General features: G+C 39.0%; 1 protein-coding gene across 1 annotated transcript in view; it reads right to left on the minus strand.

Moving 5' to 3' along the window:
• STX17 (syntaxin 17) overlaps nt 1–22,121 on the minus strand; it is a 64,779-nt gene extending 42,658 nt beyond the window's left edge. The window contains exons 1-2 of the mRNA XM_029921089.1: nt 22,072–22,121; nt 11,296–11,480 (exon numbers count right to left, since the gene is read on the minus strand). Of these exons, the coding sequence (XP_029776949.1) occupies nt 11,296–11,418 (123 nt within the window). The 5' untranslated portion in view covers nt 11,419–11,480; nt 22,072–22,121. The remainder of the gene's footprint in view (nt 1–11,295; nt 11,481–22,071) is intronic.
• Nucleotides 22,122–22,941: the final 820 nt, after the last annotated feature.

Here is a 22,941-nt window from a genome sequence, read left to right on the forward strand (position 1 = left end):
GGTGTAGCCACTCTGGAAAACAGTGTGGAGGTTCCTCAAAAAACTATCCATAGAACTCCCCTATGACCCAGCAATAGCACTGCTAGGGATCTACCCAAGGGGTACAGAAATGCTGATGCATAAGGGCACATGTACCCCAATGTTCACAGCAGCACTGTCAACAATAGCCAAATCATGGAAAGAGCCTAAATGTCCATCACCTGATGAGTGGATGGAGAAGATGTGGTATATATATACAATGGAGTATTACATGGCAATGAGAAACAATGAAATCTGGCCAGCAAAGTGGATGGACCTCGAGGGTGTCATGCTAAGCGAAATAAGTCAGGCAGAGAAGGACAGATACCATATGTTTGCACTCATAGGTCTAACAGGAGAACAGGAGAAACCTAGTGGAGGACCACGGGGAGGGGAAGAGGGAAAGAGTTGGGGAGAGAGAGGGACGCAATACCTGAGAGACTATTGCATACTGAAAACAAACCAAGGGCTGAAGGGGGGGGGGGGGGGGGGAAGGATGGTGGTGGTAATGGAGGAGGGCACTTGCGGGGAAGAGCACTGGGTGTTATATGGAAACCAATTTGACAATAAACTATTTAAAAAAAAAATATTCCATAGGCATTTTGTGAGGGAAAAAAAGGACAGAGATATGAAAATGTCCCGAATATGTGTAGAAGGTATAACTGATTACAAAAGACCACTAAAAAAAATTTCTACAGTGTCTCCCTCTCTATCTCTGCCCTTCCCCCATTTGCACTCTGTCTCTCTCTCAAAAATAAACATAATAAAATTAAAAAAAATTTTCTAGGGCATTTTTATATTCCTTATTCTATATATTCTTTAAATTTAGTAGTGAATAATGCAGCAAAAAGTACTTTAGATACTCCTAAATTTTTTTACATCGTCTAAGAACGAAACAATGACCACTACGCTTAAAAATAATATAGAAAAATATTTACCAAACATAAATTTAAATCCACTATCAAACTTTCATTTAAAGAAAAATTAAACTGATGCCATCATATTTCCCCAGGTTTTAATTTTTATTGAAGGCTCTTTTAGATAGTATTATTATATCAATAAAAAGACGAGAATGGAAGCCAAAAGTAGAGGTGCCTGGGTGGCTCAGTTGGTTCGGCATCCAACTCCTGGTTTCAGCTCAGATCAAGATCTCGTGGTTTCGTGAATTTGAGCTTCACATCAAGCTCTGGGCTGGCAGCACAGAGCCTACTTGGGATCCTTTCTCTTCCTCTCTCTCTCGCCCCTTCCCCACCTATTCACATTGTCTCTGTCTCAAAAATAAACTTAAGAAAAAAAAGAAGCCAAAAATACATGTTTGAAAATGAGCCACTTTTATGTTATTATTATTAATGTTTATTTATTTTTGAGAGATAGAGTGCAAGCAGGGGAGGAGCAGACAGAGGAAGACACAGAACCCAAAGCAGGTTCCAGGCTCTGAGCTGTCAGCACGGAGCTTGATGCAGAGCTTGAACTCATGAGCGGTAAGATCATGACCTGAGCCAACTATGCTACCAAGGCGCCCCTGAAGATAAACCACTTTTAAATTTATTACTCAACACTAATCTGTCATGATATTTTAAGAAAAATTAATGTTAAGAATTTTTGCAGGTCATGGCTGCTAGAATTTGTGGACCAAAGGATCATCAGAGAGGAGAGAACTGCATGTGAAGAGACAGTTGACTGCAGGGAGGAGATGACTATACTGAGAGCCAGCTCCGGAGATCAGCAGGTTCTCCTTTTGAGTCTTCAGCCAATTATAAATCAGCACATTCACACAAGGAAAACTACCTGAGGTCAGAAAAAGAACCACTGAAAAGTTTCCTTTTCCTTTGGTGGACTAATTTCTAGAGATCACTTGGCCAGAAGTAGTGCATGTGCCCCCCAAGTCAGAGTGGAGTGGAAAAACCTTGCAATAAACTGCACATCAGGTAGGATACTCCCAAGTGTGGCCCTTTATGGGGAAAATTTAGCCCTGGAAGAATGGATGTTTTAATCCTTCATAAACCAAAGAATGACTCGAATGGATCAAACTGCCTCCAAAATAACTAAAATGTGTCTCATGCATCTTAAAGCTCAAATACTTGAAGTTTAAAATATTCAGTATCCAACATGTAAAAAGTTCATCATGTCCAGCGTCCAGTATGTATCATGCATACAAAAAAGCAAGAAAAATGACTCAACAGAAACAGGCTCAAATGATAGAGATAATGAAATTAATAAACAAGGATATTGGAAATTATATTAAATGAATAAAGAAGATGTGGTATATATACAGTGGAATATAACTCAGCCATAAAAATAAAATCTTGGCATTAGCAATGACATGGATGGATCTAGAGGGTATAATGCCAAGTGAAATAAGTCAGAGAAAGACAGATACCATATGGTATTACTCATATGTGGAATTTAAGAAACAAACTAACAAAGAAAAACAGAGACAAAACAAAAAGAATCTTAACTATGGAGAACTGGCGGTTTCCAGAGGATGGGTGAAATAGGTGAAAAGGACTAAGAGTATGTTTATTGCAATGAACATTGAATAATGTCAGAATTGTTGAATCGTTATATTGTACAACTGAAACTAATGTAACACTGGCGGTTAATCGTACTTGAATTAAAAAAATAGAGAATGACAGGGCACTGGGTGGCTCAGTCGATTAAGAGTCAGATTCTTGATTTCAGCTCAGGTCATGATCTCATGATTCGTGAGATCAAGCCCCACATTGGGCTCTGCACTGACAGCATGGAGTCACTTGAGATTACCTCTCTCCCTCTCTCTCTCTACCCTGTGTGCACATGCTCGATCTCTTTCTCTCTCTCTCAAAATAAATAAATGAACATTTAAAACAAAAGAATGACTAGTTTTGGGAGGTTTGTGAACTTGGGCAAATCAGTAATTTGGACCTCAGTTCACTATTCTATAAAAAGAGCAGGTTGAAGTAAGTCATCACTAAATTTATTTCAGTTTAAAAATTTTATAGTTCATCTATTCATATATTCAAAATATTCATGACAGCATAAAAAATTCATTATAATAATACTTTATGAGTCGAGAGAGGGGAAACTGAGAGAAAGCAACATTGCTTCCATGGCCAAAAGAAAAATGTGGGCTTGGGCTGCAGAACACTCTCACACCAGAGGATTCCCTTAGAACATTCCAGGTGGTTATCGTGCCTTTTCTCTCTACACCTATTCCCATTTCTTGGCTCATATTTTCTGCCCGCTATATTATAAAACACTTCCACGGTGCAAGTATGGCACCGTTAACCTCCGAAACACACAGTTACACAGTTATGGTGAGACATTGGGTTTCTAGGACGAAAGAGCAAAAACTTCTCACAATATTCCCTCAAGTCTTTACTAAACATATATCCAGTAAGCAATGAATTAAGGTATTTACCGGGAATAACAGGCAATTAAAGTAACTGCAGAAACAGACTCATAAATACAGAGAACTGGTGGCTGCCACAGGAGAGGGGTGGGGTAATGGGCAAAATAGGTGAAGTGGATTAAGAGGTACAACCTCCCACTGAGAGAACAAATAAGTCACAGGGATGAAAAGTACAGCATAGGGAATACAGTCAATACTATTGTAATACTATTATAATAACATTGTATGGGGACAGATGGTGACTACACTTACGTGAATGTGGAGTAACATACAAACTGCTGAATCAATATGCAGTACATCTGAAACTAATATAACATTGTATGTCACTTTCACTTCAGTAAAGACTGAAAATGTTTTTATGTAATACAAATAAATAAAGTAACTACAAAAAAGTTACGTATTCCTTGTGTTCAAGAAAGTAGAAGAAAACATGAGCACACTGAGACATGAAAGATATTTTTAAAAATTTCATTCCTAGAGTTAAAACAGTCATCTGAAATGAAGATTGCAACGGATGGGATTAATAGCAGATAAGACAACGCAAAAAAAAGATTCGCAACAGAAACAACCCAAAACAAAACAGCAAGAAAAAAGTTGGATACTAAATGAACAGGGCATCAGTAAGTCTTGGGCCAACTGAAAGCAATATAGTATATATGTAACTGCACTTCAAAGAGAGAGGACACAAAAAATATTTGAAAAATGAATGACCAAAGCTTTTCAAAACTCGATAAAAACTATAAATCCATAGATCTGAGAAGCTCAAGAAATACCAGAAATATGAAAAGTGAATAAAACTATACTAATGCACATCATAATAAAATGTCTTAAGTGATAGAAATATCGTAAAAGCAGCCCAGGGAGAAAAGGCACATAAAGCACAAATGAACTTTAAAGACAAGAATGACAGAAGACTTCTTGTGAGAAACAGTGCAAGCCAGAAGACAATGGAGCAACATCTTGAAAACAATCTAAAACTCAACCTGGAATTCTATACCCAGAGGGAAAAAAATTTTTTTTTAATGAAAGCAAAATAAGGGTATCTGGGTGGCTCAGTTGACTGAGCATCTGACTTTAGCTCCTGTCATGATCTCACACTTCATGGGTCTGAGCCTCACATCGGGCTCTGTGTCTGTCTGTCTCTCCCCCTCCCACCTTCCCCCCGCCCACATTCTCTCTCTCTTGAAAATAAAGTAAAAAAAAAAAAAAAAAAAAAAAAAGGCAAAATAAAGATTTTTTTTCCAACATAAAAAAGCTAACAGTGTTCATCACTAGCAGACCTGTACTGCAATAAAAAGGAAGTCCTTCAGGCTGATGAGAAAATGATACCAGAACGAAACCTGGCTCTACACAAAGTAATGAAGAGCACTAAAAATAATAAATAAGTAGGTAAATATAAAACATTTTTTTCGGGGCACCTGGGTGGCTCAGTCGGTTAAGCCTCCGGCTTCAGCTCAGGTCAGATCTCACATTCGTGGGTTCGAGCCCCGTGTCAGGCTCTGTGCTGACGACTAGCTCAGAGCCTGGAGCCTGCTTCCTGTTCTGTGTCTCCTTTTCTCTCTGCCCCTCCCCCTCTCATGCTCTGTCTCTCTGTATCAAAAATAAGTAAAAAAAAAAAAAAACAAAACAAAACAACATTTTTTTCTTATTTCTAAAATCTCCTTGGAAGATAACTCTAAAACAAAAATAACAATGTATTGTGGGGATAACAACACAGACAGAGGCAAAATATATGACAATAATGCTATAGAGACCCTGAGAGAGAAAATGGAAGTATATTGTTGTAAGGTTCTTATAATATCCATGAATTTATATATGTAACTAATTGAAGGTAGACTGTGAAAAGATAAAAATGAATACTCTGAATTATAAAACAAGCACTAAAAACCAGATAAAAACAAAGAGGTATAACTAATAAGCCAACAAAAGAGAAAAATGAAATTTTTAAAACAACATGCAATTAATCCAAAAGGGAGTAAAAGAAGAAAAAGGGGACAAAGAACAGATGGGGCAAATAGACGAAAATGGCAAGACGGCAGATGTAAAGACAACCTTCTGACAAATGTCTATTCATTATAAAAACTCCCACCAAACTACAAACAGAAGTTAATATCCTCAACCTGATAGAGGCATCTACATAAACTGTACAGTTAACATCATGCTTATTGGTGAAAGGCCGTTCCTTAACACTGGGAACAAAATAAGGAGGTCTGATCTTACCACTCCTATTCAACATCACACCAGAGACAGCCGGTGCAGGAAGGAAGGACACAGACAGGAAAGGAAGAAATAAAATAGTTTGTCTTCCGAGATGACATAATTGTCTACACAGAAAATATCAAACACTATTAACAGAAAAGCTACATAATATTAGCAGACAGCCCTATGACTGAAAGACATAAACCAAGTATTACTCACGTAATGCAGATAAATAATGATACCTACACCCCATAGTGTAGGTAAGAATAATTCATAGTGCCTACCAAATATCAAAAATAACACTACCCCCCAATAAAGCACAAAGACCATCTCCTGAGAATGTGAATTTCCTAATGCATCATCATCATTTGCTCACTTGTCAAGCAAGCTGTAAAAGAGCTTATGTCTTAGGTGGTGATTGAACAAGATGACCTTATCTCTTATAACAATAAAATTCTTTTTAAATTTAAAAATATTTTAATGTTTTTATTCATTTTTGAGAGACAGAGTGTGAGCAGGGGAGGCGCAGAGAAAGAGGGAGGCAGAATCTGAAGCAGACTCCAGGCTCCAATCTGTCAGCACAGAGCCTGACAGAGGGCTTGAACTCACAAACCGTGAGATCATGACCTGAGCTGAAGTCGGATGCTTAGTCGACGGATCCACCCAGGCACCCCAATAATATCCTAAGAAAAATAAGGAATAAGATAGTTTGGATTTCCTACTACTCACTACAAGTTATACCTAACTTATGACACATTATTAAATTCTATTATTCCAAATCTTAAGAGGAAAAACTTAGAGTGATTTAGTATGAGTGAAAAAAAATTACAAGAAGTAAATCCTTTAAAATTTAGTTGCTAGGACTACTGACAAGCATTTCTAAACTGTGCTGTTTTTACAAAATATTGTCTATCCGCACAACAGCATTAGAGAGACAGGTTAAAGCAATTCTAAAACTTGAAGCAATTAGGATGCGTTTTGCTGCAAATAACAGAAAACCCAAAATTTTTAAATGGCTTTAATAAGGACATTTATTATCTCACATCAGAAGCAGCCTAGAAGTAAGGTAGTTTAGTTCAGATGCTTACAAGCTCAAGTGACTAAGTTCTATCTTTCTTTACCACTTTCAATAGGAAGTTTTTGTCCTCAGACTTGTCCCCTGCTCGCTATTGTTCCAGATAGAACGGGAAGATACAAGACCAGTAGAAGCAGAACTGTTTCCTCTCATGTGTATCTTCCTACCAGTGGGAAAATCTTTTCCAGAAGTTTCCATATCCCAAACATGCTTTCCCTCAAGTCTCATTAGCCACAACCATAGGATGCCGTTGCTAGCCACACACTGACAAGAACGTAATTACTACCATTAGGAACATTATTATTCACCACCTGTGCTGAGGATTTCCTACTCTGAAGCACAGGAAGGCAAACTGAATCAAGGTTTTGTCAGGAAGGGAAAAGTAGTGGGGGTGGGGAGGGATGTGATTAAAGGACTGAAATAAACGTTCTCAGATTAAAAAGAGAAACGGAAAAGGGTTTTCATTTGGAAAAGAGAAATGGAAAAGGGTAATCACAGGTTGAACACAAATAAAAACAAATCAATAAGTAACAAATCAATGAGACTGATGTTTGATTTTGCACCATATAGTCTGTGCTTCACACCGCCAGAACAGTCCAGGCCACTCATTTTCACACTTAATTATATGTCACCTATTATTCTCTGAATATTTCCTAATTTCTTTTCCTAACCAGACTGTAAGCTTCTTGAGGATTAGAAAGCTAATTTTTCACAAACTTTTTCAGGGCTAACCATAAAAGAAATAGCAAACACCAGTGCTTATGAAAACCTAATAATATATCATTTCACTCCTCATTAAACCTGGAAGATTGAACACATTTATCTCTGCTCTTTTCTAAAACCCAACTAAAAAACAATAAAACTTTAAAAGGTATACATATACAAGAATAATGAGAATACAATAGAAGATATCAGTTGACATGAAATTTTAACCAAATTTGAGAAAATCAAAAGATAACAGACATGTGGCAGATTTAGAAGACCTCAGAAAGCAGAAACATGAGGCTGCAGAAGGGGTGAATGGTGTGGCAGAGGCAGTGAGTGACAAGCCAACAGGCACACCACTACTCCCGGAAGACTCAACCAGGGGTCCCAGCTACCAGGTAGCCAGGAGGATGTGCACAGTAGGGTGGAAGGGTTGGTCGACAGTTTATGGAAGAACAGGTAGTCTACCAGATGCCCTCTCTGGAGACCCAGGCAACGACACTGCTCCGATCACCACGGAAGACAAACATTCCAGAAGAGTATCTGGTGGTTCCCCATTAACACTGATCTTTCACTTGCTCCCCCTCCAAGTTACAAGACCCTTCCTACTTCCTGCTACACACACAAGTATCTTCCAATTAGCACTCTTAAATATCAACAGCTAGCCAAGGAGAGCCCATGATATTGCAGACTGACACAAAAAGGAAAGGAAGGGAGAGAGAGAATCGTGCACAAAACAAGAAATAAATTTAAAAAGGAAGAAAATAAAGAAACTCAAGGAAAATAGTCAAGAGGCAGATAAAAACTTAAATAATAATAATAATACCACCATGGATGATACTGTATCCATGAAATAAGAACAAGAGAATTCTCTTAAAAAAAGAGAGAGAAATTTGACAGACCATAGTTAGCAACAATGATTCTCATTCCTTCATCTTAGCTGGAATGTGGACGTAATACTGAAGCTGGAGTTGCTGTTTACATGCAACATAGAAACAAGCTGAGGATCAGAGAGCGAGATGAAAGAGCCTGAGTCTTTAATGACCGTTGAGCTTCCAGTGCAGCCCTAGAGTGCTCCCTAACTGTGAGAGGTTAAAAATAAAAGCAGAACCAAAAAACACCCATCTGATTTTATACGCTATTTGGGGGTTTTCTGCCACTTGCACTTTAACTATATACTACCAACACAGTACAAGCTACACCGTTTTCTTCCAATCCTCCAACGTGAAACAAAGAAAATTATGTTCCAGGTATATAATCATGTTGTTTCAATAGAAACTGTGCTTAAGTCTATCTTCAGCCAAGAAAGCTGGATGCTAACACTTCAGACTTCAGCGTCCCAATCCAATCCCATCCACCACGTGGAATACAATGTGGCGCTGAAGGACCTGTGGCAGAGCGCCCCAGGTGCCCACGGCACACTGCGCCCATTGTTCTCGGGTGTTGCAGAATCGCTCCGCTAAGGCTGACCTTCAATTTCCCTTCAGTGTGACTTTCTTCTTTTAAATTCATACTGGATGACGGATGGCTAACATAATAAATATGTGATCTTTCTACACCCTTCCCCCAGGAAGAATATGCCTTTTTTAAAATAAGGCACTGTCACACACCTGGAGTCCAACCTACCTCTTAACTCTTTTGTCCACAGTGAACACTGCAGCTTTTAAATGTTTTTACATTACCATAAACTATTAAAATATGCTATTCAGTCATAAACACACACAGAGTCACTTTCATGCAAAACTAGAAATCCTAGAGACAGTATTATGATCAAGAATATAGAATAACACATAGATCAGTACGAGTTTGGTTAGCTTCAGATATCTCCTACACTGTAAATTATAATTATTCTGACATTTCTAAAACATTCACATTAAGTAAAGATTTCACAAAATGCTAAAGGAAAAATATTATGGTAGACAAAGATCAATATACCTCTGGAATAATTTTCTTAGGAAGTCCGGCACAACTAATCAAATCAATAGTAAATCCTTTCCGATCCCCACCTCCCTTGTTTCCAGGGCTCTGGCTTTTCCACTGATGACTCACTGAGTGGTACAGGTGGCTAGGATCTGATGGTATGATGGTAGGCCCTTCCATAAAGTAAGTATAATAAAAGGGAAATCTGCGCTATGCCGAATCTCAAAGGTAGTATAGGGCAATAAAGGAAAGAAACGCTCTTATTAGACCGACCACAGTCCACCTATTTCTGCCTTTCAGAATCAACTTATCTGCTAAATTCCTGTCATCTTTGTAACTGAGCACTTTGATATGAGCTCAGGACTTTAAAACACACCTTATCAAAATCCCACCCAGATATGATCATCAAAAATAAACAACCCTCCTTCTATATTGTTATACTGCTAAAAGAATGAGCCCTCCTTATTAATGAAAGCATGGAACCTGTCATTTGTTCCTGCTCATAACAAGAATAACCAGTTTATCAGAAAACTCCTCCACCCAAAAAGTCACAGTACTTAATTGTTTACGGATAAAGAAATTAAGAGATGACAAAATAGTAATCTTGAATTCTAGATAGCTTCGTATTTGCATTGAAATTCTCATCTTAATATTCTTGGCACTTATTTTCTATACTTTTTAAAAAGACTTAAATACTAGAAGACAGATGGTATCTATGGGGGGAAAGCTGACATTCTTCTTAGTTGTATAACATATTCAGGTGAGGGTGATAAATATCGTTTACACTGAAAGGCTTAATGACCACTTCCAGCCCACCCCCCACCACAAAAACTTAACAGAGGTTCCACACAGCTTAAATGTATAATGGGGGAGGAGCGCCTGGATGGCCCAATCAGTTGAGCTACAGACTTTGACTCAGGTCATCATTTTGCAGTTAAGTTCGAGCCCTATATCAGGTTCTGTGCTATCAGCAGAGGGCCCGCTTCAGGTCCTTTGTCCCCTTCTCTCTCTGCTCCTCCCCTGCTCTCTATCTCAAAAATAAACATTCAAAAATAAAATAAAATAAGGGCGCCTGGGCGGCTCACTCAGTTAAGCATTCAACTTTGGCGCAGGTCATGATCTTAAAGTTTGAGTTTGAGCCCCCGCGTTGGACTCTGAGCCTGCTTCAGACTCTTGTGTCTCCCTCTCCCTCTCCCTCTCCCCTTCTCATGCACACTCGCTCTCGCTCTCTCAAAAATAAACATTAGGAAATAAATTATAAAGATAAATTAAAAAATTAAATTAAAATTTAAAAAATTTACCCTGGGGGAGATCTTTTTTAAGGAGCAAATCCCACTGACCTGTCCTATATAGCAAATGAAGCGATATGAACTGCCACATCAAAGCTCAGTACTCAGTACACCTGATGCTCCCACGAATGCCACAACTAGTCCACCAGACACTGACCAAGTTCTATGTAACCTTCACCAGTCCCTGAGACTCCTGCTTCCCTATACCTATTTCCTAACCTGATCTCTAGGTGGTATTTCTTAATTTGGGTCTTTCCTCAAGGGGAAGAAGTCAATTTGGGAAATTCTCTCATATCACACAATGATTTATCTCTTTATTCTACATGCACCTAAAGAGCCTAGGAGTTAATGATAGACACCAAAGTTCAAAAAACTTGCCATGGGGTGAATGAAATTAAGGCAGGCCCCTTAGCCAAAGTGCGCTGCCTTCACATTATGGTGCACTATCAATCTGCATTTTAATTATTAACTACCTAATATGTCAGCATGTACAACTTAAAAGGCATAGTTTCTATTCTAATATCCCTCCCAAAAACAGGAAGAAAATGAGAGGTATGTTTGTAAAACAAAAACCCAAGTGGAAAAATGAATGGATATTTTAGCAAAGCCTCTTATCTAATATTCTAAATTTAGATAAAATGCACAATTATAAATCAGAATATGTAACAGTTTCTTGTGGTAGAAAATGAAAAACTCACCTTCTCAATGTTTATCTGGTGCTTTCTTAGCCTCTCCAGGTCTGTTGGGATTACTATCTTAATGAATTTCTGGATAGCTGGTTCGAGACGGCGTAATTTCACTTTTTCTTCATCTTCAGACATTCTAGAAAAATGTTATGTCACTTCTACTTGCAGCAACTGTCTTCCCACTCACATGGAAAAACCTAAAAGGGAAATAGTGAAGAATGTTTTTAAGCAGTTTCATTAAAAGCCAAAAATTAGGTAATTTTATAATTTATTCTAAATACATATTCAGCTTCTGAACTTGACTGGGGCAGCTGGATGGCTCAGTCAGTTAAGCAGCCAACTTCAGCTCAGGTCATGATCTAATGGTTCATGAGTTCGAGCCTAGCATTGGGCTTGGTGCTGACAGCTCAGAGTCTGGAGCCTGCTTTGGATTCTATGTCTCCCTCTCTCTCTCTGACCCTCCCCTGCTCATGCTCCATTTCTGTCTCAATAATAAATAAAACATTAAAAAAATTTTTTTTAACTTGACTGACTTGTTTTTTAAGAAATCTTTTACTTTAGGGGCACTGGGTGGCTCAGTTGGTTCAGCAACCACCTCTGAATTTCAATTTAAGACATAATCTCACAGTTCATGAGATCAAGCCCACATTGGGCTGTGCACTGACAGCACAGAGCCTGGTTGGGATTCTTGCTCTCCTTCTGTCTTTGTCCCTCCTCTGCTCATGCTTTCTCTCTCTCTCTCTCTCTCTTCAAAATTAATAAATAAACTTTTAAAAAATTTTAATTCATCCTCAATGAGGAAAAACTAAGAGCTTTCCCCCTAAGATAAGGAACAAGACAGGGATGTCCACTCTCACTACTGTTATTCAACATAGTATCGGAAGTGTTAGCCTCAGCAATCAGACAATACAAAGAAATAAAAGGCATCCAAACAGGCCAGGAGGAAGTCAAACTTTCACTCTTCACAGATGACATAATACTCTATATGGAACACCCACAAGATTCCACCAAAAAACTGCTAGAACTAATCCAGTAATTCAGCAAAGTTGCAGGATATAAAATCAATGCACAGAAATCAGTTGCATTCCTATACATCAACAATGGAGCAACAGAAAGAGAAATCAAGAAATTGATCCCATTTACAAGTACATCAAAAATCATAAAATAGCTAGGAATAAATCTAACCAAAGAGGTGAAAAAATATGCACTGAAAACTATAGAAAGTTTATGAAAGAAATTGAAGAAGACATAGAAAAAAACGGAAAAATATTCCATGCTCCTGGACAGGAAGAACAGATATTTTTAAAATGTCAATACTATCCAAAGCAATCTACATATTCAATGCAATCCCTATCAAAATAACATCAGAGCTAGAACAAACAATCCTAAAATTTGTATGGAACCAGAAAAGAGCCTGAATAGTCAAAGCAATCTTGAAAAAGAAAACCAAAGCTGGAGGCATCACAATCCTGGACTTCAAGCTGTATTACAAAGCTGTAATTAAGACACTATGGTACTGTCACAGAAACAGACACCCAGATCAATGGAACAGAACAGAAAACACAGAAATGGACCCACAAATGTATGGCCAACTAATCTTTGACAAAGCAGGAAAGATATCCAATGGGATAAAGACTGTCTCTTCAGCAAGTGGTGCTGGGAAAATGGGACAGCGACATGCAGAAAAATGAACCTGGACCATTTTCTTACACAATACACAAAAATAAACTCAAAATGGATGAAAAATCTAAACGTAAGACAGGAAGCCATCAAAATCCTCGAGGAGAAAACAGGCAAAAACCTCTTTGACCTCGGCTGCAGCAACTTCTTACTCAACACGTCTCCAGAGGCGAAGGAAACAAAAGCAAAAATGAACTATTGGGACCTCATCAAAATAAAAAGCTTCTGCACAGTGAAGGAAACAATCAGCAAAACTAAAAGGCAACCGATGGAATGGGAGAAGATATTTGCAATGGCATATCAGATAAAGGGTTAGTATCCAAAATCTATAAAGAACTTACCAAACTCAACACCCAAAAAACAAATAATCCAGTGAAGAAATGGGCAAAAGACATAGACACTTCTCCAAAGAAGACATCCAGATGGCCAACCGACACATGAAAAAACACTCAACATCACTCATCATCTGGTAAATTCATATCAAAATCACGAGATACCACCTCACACCCATCAGAATGGCTAATATTAACAACTCAGGTAACAACAGATGTCGGGAAGGATGGGAGAAAGAGGATCTCTTCGTACTGCTGGTGAGAATACTAACTGGCGCAGCCACTCTTGAATATAGTATGGAGGTTCCTCAAAAAATTAAAAATAGAATTACCCTACAACCCAGCAATTGCACTACTAGGTATTTATCCAAGGGATACATGTATGCTGTTTTGAAGGGGCACATGCACCCCAATGTTTTAGCAGTGCTATCAACAATAGCCAACGTATGGAAAGAGCCCAAATGTCCATCAATGGATGAGTGAATAAAGATGTGGTGTGTGTGTATACACAATATAAGTATTGTATATTACATATACATATGTAATACATATACATAATGCATATATTGCATTGTATATGCATATGCATATACATATACACAACGAGGTATTACTCAGCAATCAAAAAGAATGAAATTGGGGCGCCTGGGTGGCTCAGTTGGTTAAGTCTCCGACTTCAGCTCAGGTCAGATCTCACGTTCGTGGGTTCGAGCCCCGCATCAGGCTCTGTGCTGACAGCTAGCTCAAGCCTGGAGCCTACTTCCAGTTCTGTGTCGTCTCCTCTCTCTGCCCCTCCCCCTCTCATGCTCTGTCTCTCTTTGTATCAAAAATAAATATAATATTTTAAAAAAAAAGAATGAAATCTTGCCATTTGCAACTATGTGGATGGAACTGGAGGGTATTATGCTAAGCGAAATTAGAGAAACACAAATATCATATGACTTCACTCATATGAGGATTTTAAGACGCAAAACAGTGAACAAAAGGGAAGGGAAGCAAAAATAATATAAAAACAAGGAGGGGGACAAAACAGGAGACTCTTAAATACTGGAAGGGTTGTGAGAGGGAGTGAGCTAAATGGATAAGAGGCATTAAGGAATCTACTCCTGAAATCATTGTTGCACTATGTGCTAACTAACTTGGATGTAAATTTAAAAAATAAATTTAAAAAATAATAAATAAGTAAAATTTTATTTGGAAACCATTTTCTCTCCACAAAAGTAATGTATATTCACTTTAAGAAACTATGAAAAAGAAAAGAAAGAAAAAAGAAAATACAAAAAATAGAAGAAAATAAAATCAATCAGGGGTGCCTGGATGGCTCAGTTGGTTAAACATCTGACTTTGAGTCAGGTCATGATCTTGCAGTTCATGGGTTCGAGCACCATGTCAAGCTCTGCACTGACAACTTAGAGTCTGGAGCCTGCTTCAGATTCTGAGTCTCCCTCTTTCTCTGCCTTTCCCCTGCTCATGCTCTGTCTCTCTAAAATGAATAAACATTAAAAAAAATTTTTAAATAAAATCAAATCAATCATCTCCTCACCCATAGTTAACTAAGCTTTTTATTTTCTTTCTCTCATCTGCTCTTTCCATTTTGATGTATGTCTTTCCAGGTTTTTTTCTATAAGTATGTATATGCTTAAATACCTTTAAAAAAAAAACCAATGCATTTACTGCCAAGTTTTCATTTCCCAATGTACCTTGTACAAGACTAACCTTTTTAAAAAAGATGTCAAATAGCAAACTTAGAAAAAAATTTATTCTTAACATTTCTGCTTGTCTCAAACTCCATTTATTTTTTTAATGTTTATTTATTTATGTATTCGAAGACAGAGGGGGGCAAAAATCAAAAGTCATAACCTAGGCCAAAATCAAGAATCAGCCTTAACCAACTGAGCAACTCACGGGCCCCCAAACTCCATTTCTAACCTCATCATAATGTATGTAATTACACACTTTAAATATAATATATGCAACTCTTTCCATTGAAGTCCTTTGAACTGCCTCTTCCCTTTCTTACAATGTAGATGATGATTAGCATTGTTTACAACCAATACAAATAACCAGTGACAGCTGCAATAAGAATCCCGGATTCCTGAGAGTACAATCAAATGTTCTAACTCACCAGTAGTTTTCTACCAGTGTTGCAGAATGTCAAAGGGTCGCCTTTGGTGCCAGAAGATGCAGGTAGAGGCTGGCTAGTGAGCAGGCTCCAGGCCCCCATGCCTGCTTCAACTGGAGAAAATTTACTTAAACATATTTCATAAATTTGAGCTTATCAGATTTTTACATCAGTAAAGGGCTCCACTGCTTCACTGAACTTGAAAACCACTGTTGTGCAATCTTGCTTTCATGCCATCTCATCAGCCCACAACCTCTCCTATATTTAAAAATATTTTTAAGCTATGTTAATCCCAATAGGTTATGGTGTCTTAAACCAGGGTCCATTATGGACAGAGGTTCCCAAACATACTTTATGAGTCCCTGAATCTTTATGAGTAATTATTAATGCATTTCTCAGTTATTTCAGAGGACAGAGTCCATTGCTTTTATGATATTAAAAAAAGAGATCATTCGAGAAGCATTAAGAACTATAACTCTAAATAATGTTCAGTTTCTCTTCTTTCCTTCACAGTTGAAAATCTTGAAGTGTTGGTTATATAGACTATCTCGTCAACTTCGTGACTTGGTCTTTATGTTTAAGCTTGATAGCAAAGAAAGGAATATCTCCACACATCAAAAATAAAGAGTTCAACAGCTACAGTAATGAGTGGGAATTAGCGATATATGGATAAGTTCATTGCCAAAAGAGTCCACAGATCCAACAGATAAATTCATAGCTAAGGGACCAAAGATAATAATCTAAAAAGAAAATTAAGGGGCACCAGGGGGCTCAGTCAGTTAAGCAGCCCACTCCTGATTTCCACTCAGGTCATGACCTCACAGTTCAAGAGTTTGAGTCCCACATTCGGGCTCTGCACTCACTGCACAGAGCCTGCTTCAGATCCTCTGCGTCCCTTTCTGTCCCTCCCCTGCTCACTCACTTGCTCTCTCTCTCTTTCCCTCTCTCTCTCTCAAAAATGAACGTTAAAAAAATTTTTTAAAGAAAATGAAAATAGGCACAGTTAAAAATATTCAAAGATATAAAGAAAGGAATAGAATATTTTTAGAAATTAGATATTACTATGAGATTATAGCAGGCTAACCTGAAAAACCAAGTACAAATTTGAAATATAAAAACCTAAAAAAAAGGGTAAACAGTAGACCATGTAGCTGAAGACAGAAGTATTGATTAGAAGGCATCAGTAAGAACACAGAGAAATAAAGAGATGGAAAACATAAAAGATAAAATGAGAAGCTCAATAACCAATTGGAATCCCATAAGGGAAGAATAAAGAAAGTGGTGAACAGGCATTATTCAAAGAGAATACGCTGAAAAAAAAAAAAAGAGAGAGAGAGGCAGAGAATATGCTGAGGATTAAGACGTAAGACCTCAAACTGAAAATGTACATAAGCCTCAAGTAGCATAAATTTTAAAAAAATTTGCCCCGCCCTTGCTCACTGTCTCTCAAAATAAATAAACTTTAATTAAAAAAAAAAAGAACTACTAAAAGGCACACTGCAACGATAAATAAACCCAAAGGAAATGAATGGTGAGGAGCTATCAATATAATAAAGTATACTGTTACTGGGTAGATGAATGAATGAAAGAAAAAGGGATTTATTTTGACTAAAAATCTTTCCATGTAAATTATTGTTCTACAATGCAATTTTATAGAGGCATAGTGTTACATTACATAAATGCTCCATGATTTAATCATCTGTTGTTGGCTATTTAGGTTGTTCCAATTTTCCACTATTGTAAATTACACCACAGTGTATGTACCCTTCTTACACATACATCCATACTACCATCTATGATGTCTCTTCAAAATAAATAACTAGAAATAGAATATGTTCACACATTTTTTTTAAGTTTTGATACCTCATGTCCCAAAGGTTGTGCCTATTAACATTCCCATTACAACATATCAAAATGCCCATTTATCCATATTAGCACCAATATGTGGTGTTTTCATTCTCCTTAGACACTCAAAAACGGTGGGGCTATTAGCCATCTGCACTCTTCTTCCGAATTGCCCGCTAGTGCTATGTATCTATTTTACTATAGGGGATGTTCTTTTCTTATTATATTTAACATATAAGACTCTTAAATTATCAATTATTTGTCTCACAATGTCACCAGTTTATCACATTGCTTGTGCTTTTAACTACCATGCACATTACATACTATAGGAAGAAATCTTTATATCTACCACCATTCCTATTTTCTTACCATACCTGATACTCAATAGATGCTAATGGAATAAAGTATTTTTTCACATGCCTCTTCTTCTACATTTCTAATTCCACCACTCCAAACAATGCAATACGCATAGCACCTTACAAGTGTCTTATCTGGCCTGCCTTTAGACTCTTTCCACTCTCCCAGGTTTCTCCATAGACTACCACCAAACCCCAATTGCAACATGCTACTCCTCTGAACAGAAACTTCCAAGAATTCCCTATTATCTGAACAAGAAAATACAATCTTCATAAGTAGATCCACCCAATCTAAGTACTATCACCCAACCTCTACTTATGGCTTTGCAATGATGCTCCCTCTGTCTAGATGCTCGTTTACCTTCCACCTGCCTCTAATATTTATGTATCATGTGATACACGACTCTAATGTTTCTGCTTTCTATTCCCCTGGTCAGTTTATGATGTACACAACAACCCCAATTATCAAATATTTTATTTGTTTGCACTGTTCCCCGATGCTGACAGACTTTTTCAGTTCCCAGAGTTCTATTTCCAAGTCAGAGTTGTGCATGACTCTGCCCCTCAGCTTTCTGTGTCCAAGAAACACCTGGTGCCTCATAAGAGCCATCTATCAGGGAAGACATTCTTCCCAAAGAACCTCCCAAGAGACTTTTCTAACTCTTGGTCTCCTTCTGGCCAGTATTTTTTTTTTCTTTTTGCCACCCTTTTCATTTTTATTAAATTAAAATAAAATGCCTATATAACACTAAAATGAGAATACAGTAAAACCCTGGATTGCAAGCATAATGCATTCCAGAAACATGCCTGGAATCCAAAGCACTCCTATATCAAAGCTAATGTCAAGAACCATTGGTTCAGTTGGGATCATGTGACTTTCGGCACCATGTACCAGTACTACCTATATGGCAAGACACCACTCGTTTATCGAGTCAAAATTTATTAGAAGTGTTGCTCATCTTGCAGAACAAGTTACTTGCAATCCAAGGTTTCACTGTATAACATTCAAATAATTGTATAAATCACGATGTTATTAAAACAGAAAGTTGTCCAGCAGTGGCTCCAATCATAAAATAGCTCAAACAATCTTTGTAAGCTGTTGAGGGAAGGTCTTAATCCAGCATACAAAATGTGGGTTTATTTTTTATTTTTACTTTATCTCTATACCCAACGTGGGCCTCAAACTCACAACCTCAATATCAAGAGTCACAGGTTCTACCAACTAAGCCAACCAGGTGCCCCCAAAATGTGGTTTTAAAATATAACTGAATAATAAATAAAAGTGTATTTCAGCATTTCTTGATGATCTCACAGTTCATGAGTTCAAGCCCCACATCCGGCTCTTTGCTGTCAGCACGGAGTCAGCTTGGGATTCTCTGTATCTCCCTCCTCCCTGCCCCTCCCCTGCTCTCGGGCATGCACGCACTCACGCTCTCTCTCTCAAAAATAAACATTTGGGGCGCTTAGGTGGCTCAGTCAGTTGGGTGTCTGACTTTGGCTCGGTTCATGATCTCAGGGTTCCATGGGCTCAGGCCCACATCAGGCTCTCTGCTGTCAACACGGAGCCCACTTCAGATTCTCTGTCTCCCTCTCTGTCCTTCCCCTGCTCATACATGGGCGTTCTCTCTCTCTGGCGTTCTCTCTCTCTCTCTCTCTCTCTCTCTCTCTCTCAAAAATAAACAAACATTAAAATAAACAAACATTAAAAATATTTTTTAAAAATTAGAACATATTTCTGATATTAAGCTACAAAAATGAAAGATACATTTACACTAACATCACAACTGTGTAAAATACCCCTATGAAAGAGACAAAACATACAAAAATGCCTAACCTCCTAAACTTCTATAGAGCTGATTTCCTTGTAACATTTTTTAAGAAGTGTAATGAAACATTTGGGATGATAGAATTGTTCATGAAGGGGCTGGCTGATATATAATTATATGTATTTGTCAATGTTCACAGAACAATACAGTACAAAGGATGAATTTTTGAAAATTAAAAAACAACAAAATGTAGAGGAACACAAAATGGAACACACGCTATAAAAAAAAACTAACCGTATTACCAATGAATAGCATAACCACACTGAAAGATGTTTTTTTTTTTTAAGTTTTTATTTTGAGAGAGAGAGAGAAAGAATCCCAAGCAGGCTCTGTGCTGACAGTGCAGAGCCCAATGCAAGGCTCAATCCTACCCACAAACCACGAGATCATTACCTGAGCAGAAATCAAGAGTCGGATGCCTAACCAACTGAGCTACCCAGGAAAAATATATTTTAAGAGGATACTACAAGGCTAAATACAAAAAGAACTACACACAACTATATTGTATTCTAATTAGTAATTTTGTTTTTTAATAGGAGTATTGAGTAAAAAATCCTGAAAACCCTTTATACAATTGAACAAAGATGAGACTCTTTCGTAGAACACAAAAGCCGCATTTCTGTCAAAGAAAGAAGTAACAGGGTACTTGCATGGCTCAGTCAGTTGAGCATCCTACTTTGGCTCAAGTCATGATCTGGTTCATGAGTTCGAGCCTCAAGTCAGGATGCAAGCTGACAGTTCAGAGCCTAGAGCCTGGTTCGTTTTGTGTGTCTCCCTCTCTCTCAGCCTCTCTGCTGCTTGTACTCTCTTTCTCTCTCAAAAATAAATATTTTTAAAACTCTTTTTAAAAATCATAGCAATAACAATGAAGGCCAGATCCATCAGTGGATGGTAAAATCAGCAAGTGTTAAGTTTGAGGGGAAACAAGATATGTGCACAGTTTAGAAACTCTCCCATTACAAGGGAAAAGTAGTAAATCTACACTAGAGAATCACAGCAGCCACCATCTTAACCAAGTGATCAGTATTATCGAAAGCAGTGCGTCATAACATGAACCTCTCTTATGAGGAACTAAGAAGGTACATCCACTTCTGCGATATCAACAACAAAAAAATGCACAGCAGTATAATCATAAGACTATATCAGACAAAACCCAATGGAGGGACACTCTACAAAATAACTGACAAGATTCTTCAGAAGTGTCAAGATCAGGAAAAACAGGAAAAGACTAATAAGCCATCCCAATTAAATGCAATAGGGGATCTTATATTGGATCCTAGAACAGAAACAAAGTCCCTTCGGATAAAAAAATTATGAAATCTGAAAAAAAGTGGTAGTTTTAATAGAATTGTACCGATGATAACTTTTTAAATTTTGGTAATTGTACTATAATTATATAAGGTGGGTTTGTTTTTAAGCTGTAAAGAACTCTATTCTTTGTCTTTAATTTTTAAAAATTTTTTTGAGCAGAGCGGGTAAATGCGGAGGGGGCGTGGAGGGAGTCAAGGGAGTTTAAGCTGGCTCTGTGCTGACAGCTGAAAGCCCCAGGCCAGGGCTCGAACTCGCTAACCCGGAGATCATGACCAGGGCCGAAGTCTGAAGTTCAAACAACTGCGCCCTGAGAACTCTATTCTTTTGTAACTTCTCTGTAATTGTAAAATTATTTCAAAATAAAGACTTTTCAAAAAAAAAAAAGTATGAACTGATGTTTCACGTAAGAGCCCAAACATCTGTAAGTCAAATATCTGCCATAACACTTGCGGGGGCGGGGGGTGCCAGGTGATCTGCAACCCACGCTTGAGTGCTTGCAACTACTATTAGCTGAGTACCATTAACACTCACGTTTCTCTCGCTGAAAGAGAACTGGGAGGGTCACTAAATTACTTAAGAGGTTATTTAAAAGTGAAAAATCCCCAATCTCAAAAAAACTCCAAAACTGCCGGCAACCTTTCGCCCCCCAAAATCGATGAACGTCCATCAGCCTAGAGATCCCACTGGTGGCCCCGAATGTCCTCAGACACGTCCCCCTTCCCCCAGGACGGGGCATTGACTTGGGAAAGAAAAGTCATGGCCCCATCTCCTCCCATATGGTCTCTTCCCTAAGCCCTCTGATTCTGAATGCATAGAGGGAGGCAGATGCGGGACCTTCCAGAACCACCTCCTGGTGTGGCTAACAGGAGGCTCCGATTCTGGCTCCGCGGTCCTCCCTTCATTGCCCCCGAGCCTGGCGGCGCCTCTCGCAGTGTCGCCCCCAGCGCCCCTGGGCCAGACACCAGACGCCGCCACCTGAGAACAGATGAACGAGCAGTCTCGGGACCAAGGCGCAGGCGACCCTGAAGACCTAGGGCCCACACTGCGTCACGGGCAGGCCAAGCGCAGGAAACTTTACCGCCCCGCGACCCGGGGAGGCCGCCGAGCTCGCCCTGTCGGCCCCTTCCCAACACCCGCTTCGAATCGAGCTTCCAAAAATGAAAGCTCCACTTCGTGGAGCCGGGAGGGGCCCCCAAAGTGCTTGCACTCCGGACCTGATGCCGGGCTTCCCACTAGGCGCCTCTCCCGCGCGCGGGCTCAGCGCCCAGCTGGTCAGGGCCTGACGCCCCCGAGGCAGCCTCCCGCAAGCCCCTTACCTCCCGCCGAGGCGCTCGGGGTCGGTAGATGTGCACGGCGCAGGCGCGGGCGCGACGGGGCGGGGCGTCGTGATGGGCTGGCCCGGCTGGGCCACGCCCCCTCCGGGCCCTTTTGGGCCCAGTGGGGCGTGGCAGGGTCTCCGTGGCTGCTCCCAGCAGCTGGAGTGATTTAAGAGCGTGGTCTTGGTTTACATTACGGGTTGTAACATTGGAGCCAGGACGAAAGAGATCTACAATCACTTGTTAGGTGTGTTTGTTGTGTTTTCAATACGAGATAATTCATACTGCATAGCCAACATTTTGCAAGTTTTTCTGTACATTTTCCCGTGTTAACAGGAATTTTATTGGTGGGCTAGCCATGTGTTCTAAGCTTTTTACACATGTAGAAACTGAAGCTCCGAAAGATTGTGCCTTCTCTCACTCATCCCCAAAACCCCCTGTGAGGTGGACTGGGCACAAGTCTTAAAAAAAACAAAAACCAAAAAAACTGTAACAGTCACAGAAATTGAAGCTCAGACAAGTTGTGATTCCCTTCCTCCCCCAAAGCCGGTGGAGACCTAAATGCCCTGTCCTTATTCCAATTTTATAGATATGACGCTGAGGTTAAACAAAGAGTTTTAACTGACTCATTCCAGCCCAGCCAGTTAGTGGCAGAGCTAGGGCTCCAACTTGCTTTCCCAATTTCCCTCTCAAGCTCTTCCAATTACCAGCTGCTACCAATGACCACGCAGATGGCTGGCTTTGAATCCTGTCCAGGTCACATGACCTGACTTCCAGCCCTCGCCTCTTTTATGTGTTTGTGAATGTTCAGATGACTTGCTTAGAATGTGTCCACTGATAATTTCCTCAGAAATCATAAGGATGTTCAAG

This window comes from Suricata suricatta, chromosome 13 (assembly GCF_006229205.1).
Source record: "Suricata suricatta isolate VVHF042 chromosome 13, meerkat_22Aug2017_6uvM2_HiC, whole genome shotgun sequence".
Taxonomy (NCBI): domain Eukaryota; kingdom Metazoa; phylum Chordata; class Mammalia; order Carnivora; family Herpestidae; genus Suricata; species Suricata suricatta.